The sequence below is a fragment of the Perca fluviatilis genome, chromosome 4 (genome assembly GCF_010015445.1).
Source record: "Perca fluviatilis chromosome 4, GENO_Pfluv_1.0, whole genome shotgun sequence".
NCBI lineage: Eukaryota > Metazoa > Chordata > Actinopteri > Perciformes > Percidae > Perca > Perca fluviatilis.
Window position 1 is genome coordinate 30,017,479 of NC_053115.1, and position 14,242 is coordinate 30,031,720.

General features: G+C 40.2%; 1 protein-coding gene across 4 annotated transcripts in view; it reads right to left on the reverse strand.

Moving 5' to 3' along the window:
- The window catches only part of pxk (PX domain containing serine/threonine kinase), a 33,993-nt gene that overhangs the window by 16,541 nt on the left and 3,210 nt on the right, over positions 1-14,242 (reverse strand). For all 4 annotated transcript variants that reach the window (XM_039796655.1, XM_039796653.1, XM_039796656.1 and 1 more), the window contains exons 2-16: positions 13,061-13,111; positions 12,832-12,879; positions 9,533-9,719; positions 7,692-7,769; positions 6,765-6,838; positions 5,726-5,800; positions 5,003-5,107; positions 4,414-4,515; positions 3,978-4,139; positions 3,166-3,283; positions 2,928-3,006; positions 2,377-2,425; positions 2,152-2,229; positions 1,144-1,230; positions 294-357 (exon numbers count right to left, since the gene is read on the reverse strand). In XM_039796655.1, the coding sequence (XP_039652589.1) occupies positions 294-357; positions 1,144-1,230; positions 2,152-2,229; positions 2,377-2,425; positions 2,928-3,006; positions 3,166-3,283; positions 3,978-4,139; positions 4,414-4,515; positions 5,003-5,107; positions 5,726-5,800; positions 6,765-6,838; positions 7,692-7,769; positions 9,533-9,719; positions 12,832-12,879; positions 13,061-13,111 (1,357 nt within the window). The remainder of the gene's footprint in view (positions 1-293; positions 358-1,143; positions 1,231-2,151; positions 2,230-2,376; positions 2,426-2,927; positions 3,007-3,165; positions 3,284-3,977; positions 4,140-4,413; positions 4,516-5,002; positions 5,108-5,725; positions 5,801-6,764; positions 6,839-7,691; positions 7,770-9,532; positions 9,720-12,831; positions 12,880-13,060; positions 13,112-14,242) is intronic.

A 14,242-nucleotide genomic window follows, 5' to 3' on the forward strand; every position in this document is an offset into this window, starting at 1 on the left:
ACTAACTAGCTAACCAAAAACAATGATCAACACACTACCTACCCGGTTAATAAGCTAACTCCTTAAGGTTATGGTTAGACTTGTTGTTGCTGTAAATGCTGTCAGACTAACCAAAAACCAACTACTCACCTAACCAAAACAATACCTACCAGGCTAACTAACCAATTCATTAGCTTTAGCACTCAGGGTTAGCCCAAGACTTTTTTTTGGATTGTTTGTACGGACAAAAGACTAGCTGACTGGCTAACTAACGGACTGACAAGGTGGAGTATTTGTTGAGAGCAGTGACCTACCAGAGTTATTGTTGTTTCTGACAGTGACATCTTCTTCATTTTCAAAAGCTGACTGTCTGGACTTCTGCAAAGACAAAAACACAACATGATTTTGAATTTCACTGTTCACGTTACTTCACCAATAAGCACCATTTTGCTTTTACAAACCGTACTAATTCTTGTGTATACACTAGCCTTTGTTACACTAACCTCAAACAGTCATGTGCATTAAATGCTTGCGTTTCACGCTTTCTAAAACAGTTGAATATATGTTCCTGTAGGTTTCTGAACAAAGACCAAACAATGACAATATATTCCACGAGCCTCAGCCACAGAGGTGAATCAAAAATAAACTTTAAAAGGGGTGATAGAATGGTTATATATGGTATTTCACGCTGTTCCTTAAGGTCTCCTAATAGGGTATGTAACATTGGTTGGGCTGAAAATGACTCTTTTGCTGGTTTTGTTGGCCCTAATGCTACCCTGTTAATTGGGACTGGACTGAAACGAGAGCTTTTCTGCCTTATATGGTCTGCTCATGAATATTTCGATGAGCTGCACGCTGATTGGTGAGCTTAGCACGCACACACACACACACACACACACACACACACACACACACACACACACACACACACACACACACACACACACACACACACACACACACACACACACACACACACACACACACACACACACACACACACACACACACCTTTAATAGTAAAGTTTAGTTTGAGCTGTAGTTGTTAAATGCTTTCGAAATAATCTGTTTTATTGCAGCCAGCCAAGACGCTTGTTGATGTTGATGTTGTTTATATTCAGATGTCATAATGTTTCTTTGTGTGTGGGAGACTCTGTCGCCTACCTTCCTCGCCAGAATCTTCCTTCTCTTCCTCTCCTCTTCTGAGCCGTGGTGAGACTGAGCTCTGGTTAGCCTCCTGTGCTGGTGGAGCTTCAATCAAACATACACAACATTATTTACCTTTCAAACAGAAAACTTTCAAAACAAGCTACGAGCTGCCTATCTTTTAATAAAACCTGCACTGAAAAGTGCGAGCGCCACTGCTAAAGAGCAGGATCAAGATGCTCTCACAATAATTCATCTTTTTATAAAATGGCATGGGGAAATAATCCAAGCAGCAGAGAAGAAGCACGGCTGCAGTGAGTGCAACGACAGTGACAGAGACCAATGACAGCAGCCAGTGGCCATTACAGAAAGAGCAGCTCAAAATAATTCCACATTGATGTCAACGCTGAGTTTATGTGTTTGCAACATGTAAAGGTTGTGGGAATTTACACTACCGGTCAAAAGTCACTTTAAAATTTCCATTCCACTTCACTCCATTATAGACAGAATACCAGCTGATCTCAGTGGGTGGCTGATCTTTAATGCAATATCTATGTTGCCCATTATCAGCAACCATTCATCCAATGTTCCAAAGGCCTATTCTGTTTACTAATCTGATATCATTTTAAAAGGCTAACTGAAAAAACATTGGAGGACCCTTTTGCAAGTATGTAAGCACATAATGTAATCTGAAAACGGCTGCCCTGCTTAAAAAAAACAATGCAACTGATCTCAGCTAGTATTCTGTCTAATGGAGTGGAATGGGAATTTCTAAGTGACCCCAAACTTTTGACCGGTAGTGGATGTTGAAAGGTTTTCCCAGTCTTTAATGTCACAAGAGCCAGCAAAAATTCCTCTCTGCAGCAAAAACTGTGTTTACCTTGTAGAAGGTCACCGATTGAAAATAAAGATTTGGAGCAAATTGTTGACGGAGCCTTGAAGAAATCACATGACCTCCCAAATATCTCCAGTGGAGCTGCTCAGTGCTATAAATCAAAAAGATGTTTAATGTTTGTAGTGACCTACCACTCTCTGCTCCTCCTGCAGCCTCTTCTCCAGACTCTCCTTTGCAGTCTTCAGTGCCTCTTTTAGCCTGCTGGGAACCTGGAGGAGTGGACGGGGATTCAGGAATTTGCTATTTTTCTTCCTCTCTTTTTTTTTTTTTATTTGGTTCCCAGAGTTAATATTCTGTAGGAACCTTGTGCACGCATGGACAAACTCTGAGAAGCATTATCAAACTGAGCCTCTCACCTTGATCTGGAGTTTTTCTGAGTGTTGGAGCTGGACGTCACTAAACAGACTGCAAAACACAAACAGTGACTCATCAGCTGATCAACAAAAAGCTGATGTTCTGGTTCCTGCGCGTGTCCTACTTTAAATTCCAGATGTTGGTTTGTTGTATTAAAGCCAAGGTAATCGTTTGTCATGTAGATAAAAACCTGGCAACTGGCTTTATGATACTGACATTTTTTACTAAACCATTAACAGTAGTGTAAAAAAAAAAGAGAAAAGTGCAGTCACTTCCTAAACATACAATCAACTGATACGGGTCCCAGTCTATAGTGTTCCAGGAAACACAATTTCCTCGATTACGGAAAGTATAATTTGAGCTTTTGTTTGGATGAAGGCCACAATGAAAAGATAAGGGTGTATTTTCAGATTTTGCCGGCTTATCGTGGATGTGGTCTTCAAATCAAGCTGCCGGAGTACACATAGCGAAATAATGTGTCTGCATACAGACTGTGTGTGTGTCTCACTGCTCACTGAAGACAACAGGAGAGAGGATAAAACTCTGAACTCACGGTGTCTTGATGAGCTCCAACACAGTTGGCATCCCGCTCTTACAGGCTTCTGTGGACAGAATGGACTGCAGCACGGATGCTGAAAGAAAACACACACACACACACTTAATTACAGAAACTTTGGGACAAATGTAAACTTGATGTTTCAGGTCCAGATGTCAGAACGTCTGGAGGTAGAAAAGAAAAGCGAATAGAGGGGGGGGGGGGGGGGGGGGGGGGGGGGTGTATATATACTGACCCACAGCGGCATAGGGGACATCGGCGTATTGATCGACCGGGACGCTGTCCGGCGGTCGGCCGTACGTCATCTCGTACAGTAAATGTCCAAAGCAGAAGATGTCGATGCTCTCTGTGGTCTGCAGATACACAAACGTACAACATACAGAGCATTCAGATAAACTCACTCAGGTTTATGGATCATAAACTTTCAAATAACAAAAGTATGTTAGTACATTTACAGGACCACTCGGCAATGTCGATTTCTCAGATGTAAACCTTAACATAATAAACTGGCAGAACTTAACACATGCCCACATTAAAACTCTTTTCCATCACAAACTGGAATTAAAGATTTATTTCCAATATTACATAAAAGACTGGCTAGACTACATGTATAAATATTAAACATTAACATTATATACAGGTTTGAGGGAATTTTTTTTTTTTTTTTTTTTTTTTTTTAAGTATTCTTTTTTTTTGGTGGGCAACACAGGCTCATTCATCCAAAAAGATATTTTTCTAAGATTTTTCTCTCAGCTTTTAAGATGACATTTTATTATCTCACCCATTCATCCAGCCATTTAAAAGCATATACTATGTGCTAATTCAAGTATTCTAATATAGTTATTTAAAATAACATATACAAAGAGAGCATACAATGAATTTAAACTTAATTAATAAACAACAACAAGGAAAGCATAAGTAAGACAGATAGCACACTTGTGAATCTTTTTGAGAAAAAAAAAAAAAAAAAAAAAAAAAAAAACAGTTTTGTCAAGTTTTCTAAAAACAAAAACCAGCCTATGTTATCCGTTTTCAGTATTCACATACGTTGATCTTCCTGAGCTGGGTGAAGGCGGGTCGCAGTGCCGATGGAACTCCCAGCATGCCGTTTTCTACGTCCATCAGTCGACACACGCCGTCATCCACAATTATGTTGGACGCATGCAGGTGACCGTAAAATAATCCGCCGTCATGGAGGAGCTTCAGGCCCTACACACACACACACACACACACACACACACACACACACACACACACACACACACACACACACACACACACACACACACACACACACACACACACACACACACACACACACACACACACACACACACACACACACACAGTTTTATTTCCTTGCATGTGTTTTCTCTGTGTGTGTTTTCTCTGTCTGTGTGTGTGTGTGTGTGTGTGTGTGTGTGTGTGTGTGTGTGTGTGTGTGTGTGTGTGTGTGTGTGTGTGTGTGTGTGTGTCTAAATACCTCCAGGATCTGACGGCCGTACAGTTTGATGTGCTGCAGTTCGAGACCCTGACTCTTCTTCGGGTTACAGTACTTCTTCAGGTAACTCTCTCTGGGCTTCACCTGGAGGAGAGAGAGTCAACAGTGGAACTACTTTCTACCAAGGAGCAGTAGTTGGATGTGACTAAGTGCATTTACAAGTACAGTACCTAAGTACAATTGTGAGGTACTTATACTTTACTTGAGTATTTCCATTTTATGCTTCTTACCACTTGACTCTGGGAGGCAAATATTGTACTTTCCACTCCACTAAATCCATTTGACAACATAAGTCACTAGTTACGTTAACTACTCAGCAGTACATAGAGAGAAACAAGTCCTACCTTTACCAGCTGCAACATTAAAGTGATGAACACAGTAATGCATCATAAGTAAAATCAAGTGATGGAATATATATTTTTCTGAAATGGGCCGTTGCATAAATGAGTACATTTGGTACTTTAAGCAATACTCTCATACTTGTACTTAAAGCGGTGGTAGGAACTTTATTTTTGGCGCCATTGGGCAAAAATTCCATAAGCATTTTTCCTGCGTCACACACACTTTTTACCTTACAGATGTGGTCTCTCAGAGAGCCTTTCTCAGTGAACGGCCGGATGAGCAGAGCTGAAGACTCGCTGGTGCTGGAGAACAACAGCGGACAGAGATATGGAGTCTGGAGAAGAAGAGGAGGAGGAGGAGGAGGAGTTTGATTATTTACAGTCCATAATTAGAAACAAATGTATCTCTGTTTTGCTAGGTGTCTGTCTGAATTATATTCAAATTTGCATTGAAATAAAAATTTAGAGAGAGATTTAAATATGTGATTAAACGGTTAACCACACCAAACCATACGAGTTCCACTAGACTCAAAGGCTGAGAGGACAGTTATGCAAATAATCTGCTTCAGGTTTAGTTGGGTTATTATTTGCAGCATGACTTGATTTGGCTATGGCCTCATTTGGTAATGTGGGATAATTAACTGTATATACAACTACCAGAATGACCATCAAAAATGTATGAATTACAGAAAATGGCAAGGCAAAACAAAATTTAGTTTGAGTAATAGCTGCGTTTAGCCGTGGATATCTCACCGCCTAGCTTTAAGTTGACATAGCTTGCTTTAGCGGTCACTGTGCGGTAGAAGCGTTAATGGCGAGTTCAACAGTTCCACAGGTTAACTAAAGTAGAGTGCCGTTACTACAGTTTGGGCTCCTTTTTGTTGTTACTGCAAATTTTAAGTTTACACCAAATACGTAGTTCCTGTGCAGTAACTGTAGTAGTTGTTACGTACTGAGAGGCTGGTTAGGAGTTTCATGACTGACTGCAGGTCTTTGTCGGGCAGGAACTTATCAGGACCAAGGTCCACCTACAAAAGACACACACACACACACACACACACACACACACACACACACACACACACACACACACACACACACACACACACACACACACACACACACACACACACACACACACACACACACACACACACACACACACACACACACACACACACACACACACACACACACAAATGTAATTCAAGTTCATGTACTTTTCCTTCAATAAATCAGGTTTAATCCTTATTTGCATTTCAAGGCTCTGAAGGAATTCCTTTAAGTCTGTTCTCAGTTCAACAAGCAACCAAACTGAGAAAACAACAACAACAACAGTCCCTTCAGTCAGCTGAACAGTTCCAACAAGTTCCAATCGGACTGTTTACTGACTTTATTTCTCCATCCACGTCTGTTGCTTCTGACTGGACGATAACTTTCACATCAGCTAATTACATTTGATTGAATTTAAATCAACCTGAAATTGAATCGGTTCTGGACTGTGGGAGATCACTCAGCACGGGATAATAAGTTCCTGGAAACGAGTGAATACTGTCAGAGAGAAGTGAAGGAGGAAAACTTTCCGTCTTTCCAAGTGTCTCTTTCCAAAAGAGACTGAATTTAGAATTTATCGAGTAAAACTTTTCCATGTGTTGTTGTTCTCTGAACTTAGTCACTGCTCCATAAAAGTCCTTCCTACTGAAATGTGTCACAGATTTAGATTTGCCAAATGTTTTTTTTTTTTTTTTTTTTGCATTTGAAGAAACATTAACCATATACTATAATAATTTACATGCACAACATGCACATTTGAAACTTTGTATAGAATGTGATCCTAACTCATGATTTAATAGAATAAAAAAGCCTGATGCTGCACACTTGTATTCCATTTATGGGTTAATCTACTGTATGTGCTGAGAGAACTGCACATACAACTGCATTTTTATCTGATCACTAAAAATTGATGCCACTAAGCAGAACTGATGTACTCACCCAGCTCAGCAGATACATCTCCTTGGGCTGCTCTTTATTTTTGATTAAAAAGTATTTCTTCCTGATCCTCCAGCCTGAAAAACAAACAGAATGTCACTTCATTTGTAACAATAAGAATTAAAATGTCAGAGAATGCAACATTTATTTAAATACACTGCATTATTTTAAAAGCAACACTATGAACCTCTTGAGGGAAGAGGAACACGTTCTTCCTCTTCCAAGTAACGTTAATAAAAGCACTAAAAACACTTTTGTTTGCAGCTACAGCCTGACTTGGTCTGATATGACCTGTAGCTTATAAGAGCTCACTTTATGACTTTTGTCTAAGTGTGCTGCGGTTACAATAATAGTGTAGCTAAATGCTAAACAGTAACTAGTTTAAACTAAGGTTGTCGAAAGTAGTGATACTTGCAGGGGTGTCGGACTGGGGAGGGGACTGAGTACCCAGGGTCCTCATGTGAGGAGGGCCCAAAAAGATGCAAGAATGAAAAGCTGTGGGTGCGGGGAGGGGCCCCATAGAGAATGCCTTTCTACAGGGCGCAGATTTTTGTACTACACCCCTGGATACTTGGATACATTTTCAATACCAAGCTTTTAAAATGATACGATATCTGTTAACTATACATTTGATAGTATCGAAAATACTGAAGCTATAAAAATCCTCAACCTGTGGCTGTTACGGCATTCTCCTTTGAGCAATGAAGCCACCAGCAGCACTACGCAAGAGTTAAGCAACCTGTCATTCTGTTATTCAAGAAGCAGGCTGTTAGCCACGACCGGGGGTGGAAGTAACACACTACATTTACTATCGTTACTGTGTGTTGCGTTTCTTGTACTTTGAGTATTTTCAAAAATCAAATCCCATTTCAAGTTGCATACGTACAGTTCTCATGTTACCAATTCTCAATCTCAGGTTCAGAGTCTTACCGATGTCTTTGAGAGGCTCCAGGACCTCCCACTTCAGGTCCGACCTGAAGAACATGGAGACCTGCTGCAGGGCGATCTCTGAGACACAGACAGACACAACACTTTAATAAGCGTATAAAGCAAACGTTTTTTTTTTTTTGAAAACAGACAAAGATCATTTATACATGAGGGGTCACACTGTTTTCGCCTATTGATGTCCATGTTGACTGGGCATTTATGTCCATTTAAACCCACCAAAATCCTCAAACATAATATCATGTTCATATACATACAGCTATCCTGGTCAAAATGTTATGTGTCCCCAGATATGTCCAAATAATACAAACATAATAAACAATTTTTATTCATAATGACCTCCTTTTATTTATAATAAGGGGTGTGCAAAAAAAATCGAGTCACATTCGAATTACGATTCAAGTTCAAACTGCAATAAGATCATGAGATAGGGCATGCCTTAGCGGAGGTCGGTGCTCTCTGAGTGCCCTTCTAGTTTATTTATGGATCTACTGAAACCCAGTTGATTAATTAAGAAGTGCCCTTATGGAAGCAAATAATAGATAGATAATGTTTCCTCGGAATGGTGTGAAACTGTGTGCAACGGGCTTTGAGTTGTTTTTTCTCTCGTTTGGTCGGGGTGTCTGGAAACTCGTGGTGATAAAAAGCCACAGGGTGTTCAACGCACCCCTGCTACAGTTTAAAAAAAAAAACGTGTTGCTACATTTTGTCGGGGATAAACGTAGCCCTGGTCTATCAGAGCACAGGCTTTCTTGGATCACATGACTCACAGACCGGGCTCTGATAGGCCAGAAATCCGTTTTGATTGCATGCAGGCTCGATTGCCTCGGCTATCCCGCGTAGCCCGGATGTTACTATGTGAATGTTCAACTTGAATTGTTCGATCTGATTTTGACCAATCAAATTTAAGCAACCTGAATCTATTTTCGGAAATTCTGAAAGTTGACTTTTGCTGTATCTGAATTTGTGACCATTGGAAAATATAAATTGAAATTCAGGTTTTTAAAATGCAAAACCAAGAATTTTCATATTTTTATTTCAAAGAGGTGAATTCAGAAAAAAAGACATTCAGATACATGGTTTTCAAAGTAAAATATTTCAATATTAAGTACTCAGTGGCTGGTAAGTTCAAAGACTTGTGTCTCTTATTTGCTTCCATATACGCTTCTAAATTTATTTTTGAATTGTTTTAAAACACTTTAGGCACACCGAACTGGGGGCTGGAGAGTGTGTTCAGCCCTGAGACCACCAGCAGCCCTCATCCCCCCCATGTTGCTTTTTTCACATGTCAGCGGACTAATTTGTCTAATCTTTACGGGTCTTTTTAGACCAGGGTGGAAACGCAGACAACCGTGGGCTTAAGGAACTTTTCAGTTAGGGCTGGGCGATAGGGAGAAAATCAGACATCACGATATTCTTGACCAAATACCGCGATATCGATATAGCGGCGATATTCTAGGGTTGACAATTGGTACTTTAACAAAATATCTTCACACTTAGATTTTAGATACATAATCATCAGTAATGTGGACATAATGTCTAAGTGGAGAAAAGGCAAATAATAGAACAGCTAGAACAGTCTGGTAATTTCAGAAAAGTACATCACTTTACTGTAATGCAGCCTTTAAAACCAGTAAAAGACAACACTTATGTCATATCACGATATTACGATATCCAAAATCTAAGACGATATCTAGTCTCATATCACGATATCAATATAATATCGATATATTGCCCAGCCCTATTTTCAGTTCTTTAAAAAGTTGTTCCTGGGACTAAAAAGTCTGGGAGGTTGAGGTGGAAATACAGCTGTTGAGGGAACACACCTGTGTAGTTGGCAGAGTAGTTGTTTGGGTCCAGAAACTTCTTGACAGTCAGGGAGCAGGAAAGCAAGGGATGCTGGGTAATTGAGTCCAGAAAGGCCTGCAGTCCTCTCTGTCTCTCTGCAATGAACTCCCTGTCCATGTTTCCAATTAGCTTCTTTGGAGGAAGAGGGAGACTGATGCCACAAACCTGGAGAGGGAGAGGGAGAGAGAGAACTGTTCAAACTTTTATTTACAGTTTGTTTTAATCACTATTGACTACATTTTCCCTTTATCTACAGTTGTCCTTTTTCTGTATTCAAAAAGAGACAAACAGAAAGCAGGTTCCCGACAGCTCTGCTTCATGTTGACGGAGGATCAGGGGCTGGCGGGAGGTCGGGGTCAGTGAGAGACCCCAAAAAAAAGGAAATGAGCAGGGGAAACCTCAGCAGAAAAACTGCTAACTTCCTGTTATCCAGAGATGACTTGACCTGAACATAAGACGAGTCACAAACAGGACAATCTGATATACAAAGTCAGATCAGCTCCACTCTGGTACAATGCACTTCCATTGCTTATAGATTTGCTAAAGATCAATATGAAACTGTCCTGAACTGATTCTAACCAATGTTTCAGACCCACCTTTTTGGTATACGATCCTTTTAACAAAAGCACACAGCAAAAAAAGCACAACGCAAAAAATGCCCTATTAAATTTAAGTGAAATATGAGCTTTCTATAGCTTGAAACAAGCAAATGTGGCTGCGAGTGCAGTAAATGATTTTCACTTTGATCAGACAGGATTAGAACAGGTCAGGATGTCCAGCCAAGACAAGATTAGAGAAAATAACATTAGTGCTATTCTTGTTTCTAGATAATAAAACTTCACACAGGCAATAACTTCTCCAGGTTGGGAGCTGTGTGCTAACCACCATGCCACTATGACAAGATTTCACGGCAATCCCTCCAATAGTTGTTAGAGAGATTTCAGACTGTACAACCGTATATTTCATTCCACAACTAATAGCTAACCAGTACACGGATGACGATCAAATTGCTCTCTAACAAGTCCAGCCGAGGCTTCTGGGAAAATCGCTGACACAACAGCAAAGCCTTGAGCATTAGAGCTGCACAATGTATCCCGTTTTTAAAATCGGCATCGCAATATCAACTGGCGCAATAATCACATCGCAAAAGGCTGCAACGTATAGCGATAGACACTCAAGAGATTTTTTTTTTTGTGTTATTTGAAAGGAAATGTCAGCAGAAAGCTGCACTACCAAAATGTGGGTCACTTTTTTTTTTTTTTTAAGTGGTGTCTATTTATATTCAATTCGATGTTTAATTTGTTCAATAAAAGAATGTTGGAAATGATTTCCTTTCATTTGTTTCAAATTCAACAAGCACTTTCTTGTATTTTAGCAGAATACTGAAAGCAGCAGACATGCAGAACCGAGTACACTTTATTATCTGTTGATTTATCGCAACTAGTATCGTTATCGCGGCGTTTAACAATGGTATCGCATATTTTCCTCATATCATGCAGCCCTACGGAGCATGTCGTAACGAACCGCCACTGAGGGTTCCCAAACAGGAAGGAGGTTGGCTAAGACGAAGCTGTGGTGTGTGTGTGTGTGTGTGTGTGTGTGTGTGTGTGTGTGTGTGTGTGTGTGTGTGTGTGTGTGTGTGTGTGTGTGTGTGTGTGTGTGTGTGTGTGTGTGTGTGTGTGTGTGTGTGTTTAAATGTGGACCAAGGGACTTAACATTTTACGTCTTTTTATGTTGTAGCCAACTATCTACATTTCACTTATACTTTACTGCTGCCCATTTTCCAAAGCAGATCACCATACATTTTAATGGTGCCTCCAAGTGAGTTGTGTCTACCGCGGTCAGGAGGAGAGAATACAATGGACACCCCACTGTTGGAGCATTCGCAATGTTCTGACCACTCTGGACTTTAACTGATCTTTTTAACCCCTTGTGTTGTCTTCCCGCTGACAAAATTTTTAACTTTTTTTTCAATGTTTTGGTTGTCTTTTTTTCAACACTTTAGTCACTTTTTCAGATGTTTTTATCGATTTCTTATGCGTTTTATTTGAGGTTTTTGATTTTTTTCACCGACGTTTTTGAAGCTTTTTCTCACATTTTTGTCACTTTTTTCCAACGTTCTTTTTATCAATTTTTTTTCAAATGCTATAAAAATTGAAGAAAACATCCACATTCAATGAAAGTAGCAAACTGATCAATTATTTTACTTGTGAAGACCGTTGTATGGAACTTTATTATTTTTTTTGACAATTTGGTTGAAAGAAACCCAAATTTGTGATATAGAAACTTTTTGAAAATAGGTCAAATTTGACCCGAGGACAACAGGAGGGTTAAACATGTCTGACCCCATGGACTCTGGGGTCATCTATATCAAAAACCCACTCTCTGTTATGATCAAAAGTTAAAGGGGGCTGTGAAAAGTAGGTTTTTTCTAGTAATGGGTGGACCAATTCTTCTCTCAGAATTGGTTCCTTCAAGATGATACACGCAAGTGGTATCAAACCTTTTAGAATTTTAATACTTTTTTGGAAAATATGGCACCAGTTTCCCTGGGACACTCTGCTATAGTACAGGCACGTTTGACAGCCAGTGTGGCCTTTCCCACAAAACATCTCTTCAATGAATTACTGTACATGTCATCATGTATACATTTACATTTATAAAAAAAAAGAATTATAAAATAAAAGGCCTTTATTCGATAGGACAGCTCAGACATGAAAGGGGAAAGAGAGAGAGGTGGGAATGACACGCAGCAGCAAAGGGCCGCAGGCCGGACCCGAACCTGCGGCCGCTGCAGCGAGGACCGAGCCTCTGTAGTACATGGGGTGCCCGGTCTACCGCCATAAAATATCAATTTTAATGCACTGATTAAGCATCCCACTTGTATGTAGGTAGGTTAATACAGAAATGTCACTGACATTTCCTCGTTATTCTTTTTGAGGGGCGAGTCCCAGTTCGAGACAACGATTCCCGCTCATTCATTGGTTGTCCCACTTCCGCTGTTTTGAGTGACTGCACCACCTTAGCAGGAAGCGTGAGAGTGAGCAGTAGGAGTGGGAAAGGTTGGGCATTCGTGAGCACTCACTAAAGACACTAAAAAGAGATGTTCTGTGCGTTCATTTGCGCCTGGCACTACTGGTTTCATCCTTCAACAGCAGAACAGCAGCTTGAACTACTGTCAGATTCCCAAAATGTCCATGGCACGCTTCTCTGCTGTGCATCCCTAAGATCAGTATGTTTTAAAACACTGAATGTGTGACTGAAAGATTAAACTCACCATCAGGCTGCTGTTGAGAACATCAAAGTCACTGTAACGCCGGATCACCTGCAAAACAAACAATTCACCACCTTACTTGCCTGTTAATCCGGCCTGGATAGTTTTATTGTTCATCATTTCTGCCAGAAAACTGAACAATGAATGGTATTTCAGAGTTGTCGTGTTCTCCGCCAGGTGAATTCTAATTGGGCGCCCGCCCGACACCCGAGATTACGATCAGAGCATTTACCTGCCAGCTGTTTTCTGAAGACACGCCCCTCTGGACTCGGACGATGTACTCCTGGGAGACAAGAGAGAACGCAACCATCACAACACTTGTTGCTGCTTTTTAAAAATGAATCAAATGTACCACAATAAGAAATGTAAAGTGAAAAAGTAAACTGTGACTCCAGATAGAGTCGCAACTCCATTGGAAAAGTTATAATATTGCAAAAGTAAGATTATGATTTTATATAAAAAAATAAATAAAAAATGGTAGGGAAAGAAAGTAGTTTTATGAGGCAAAAGGTCACATCATTTGAAAAAGTTGTAATTTTAGAAGATAAAAAAAAAAAAAAAAGGTGGGAGTCTGCGACTTTAATCCAATACACTTTTTGGTCAAATTCAGAGAATATCTCCTCACGGTCCGCTAGCTGTCCATTCTGTGTGTGTGCGCTTGATAAAGAAATCTGGTGTTAATACACTGCTCTGGCTCACACTATTCTGCTCGTACAGGCACAGGACAGGAGAAAGGCCATGGAGGCATAAAGAGAAAGGCAGTGGGAGTGAGAGGGATGGTAACTCTGGCACATGCTAATGTTCAGAAGGAGCCCTGACAGGAGGGGTGGATTTCTTTGGGTATAGAGTTCAAATATCAACAATCTTTCCCTACAGACTCCAGCGTTAACCCTCCTGTGGTCCTTGGATTCAAATTTGACCCATTTTCAAAAAGTTTCTATATCAGAAATGTTGGTTTCTTTCAACCATGTGTTTGTGTGTGTGTGTGTGTGTGTGTGTGTGTGTGTGTGTGTGTGTGTGTGTGTGTGTGTGTGTGTGTGTGTGTGTGTGTGAAGTGACAAAAAAGCTTGGACAAAACTGACCAAAACATCGAGGGAAAACGACAAAAGTGTTGAAAAAGACGACCAAAACATTGTTTTAATTTAAAATTTTGACCCAGAAAAACTAAAAGTTGCACGGTCGACCGGTAAGATTACAAGATAAAGTCATACTAAAGTCATCCAAAAAAAAAAAAGTATCAACGTTTGATCAAGATCAGGATTTTGTGAGAAATAAAGTCATAAGGTTTCAAACGAGTCATAGCCAGATGAAAGGCCCTGATGGAACTTAATCAAACAGGTTTTACATTTAGGGCGTGTTCACTATCGGTTTCCTTTCCAAATAACAGATCTCTGCAGCGATAACGCCGCTGAGT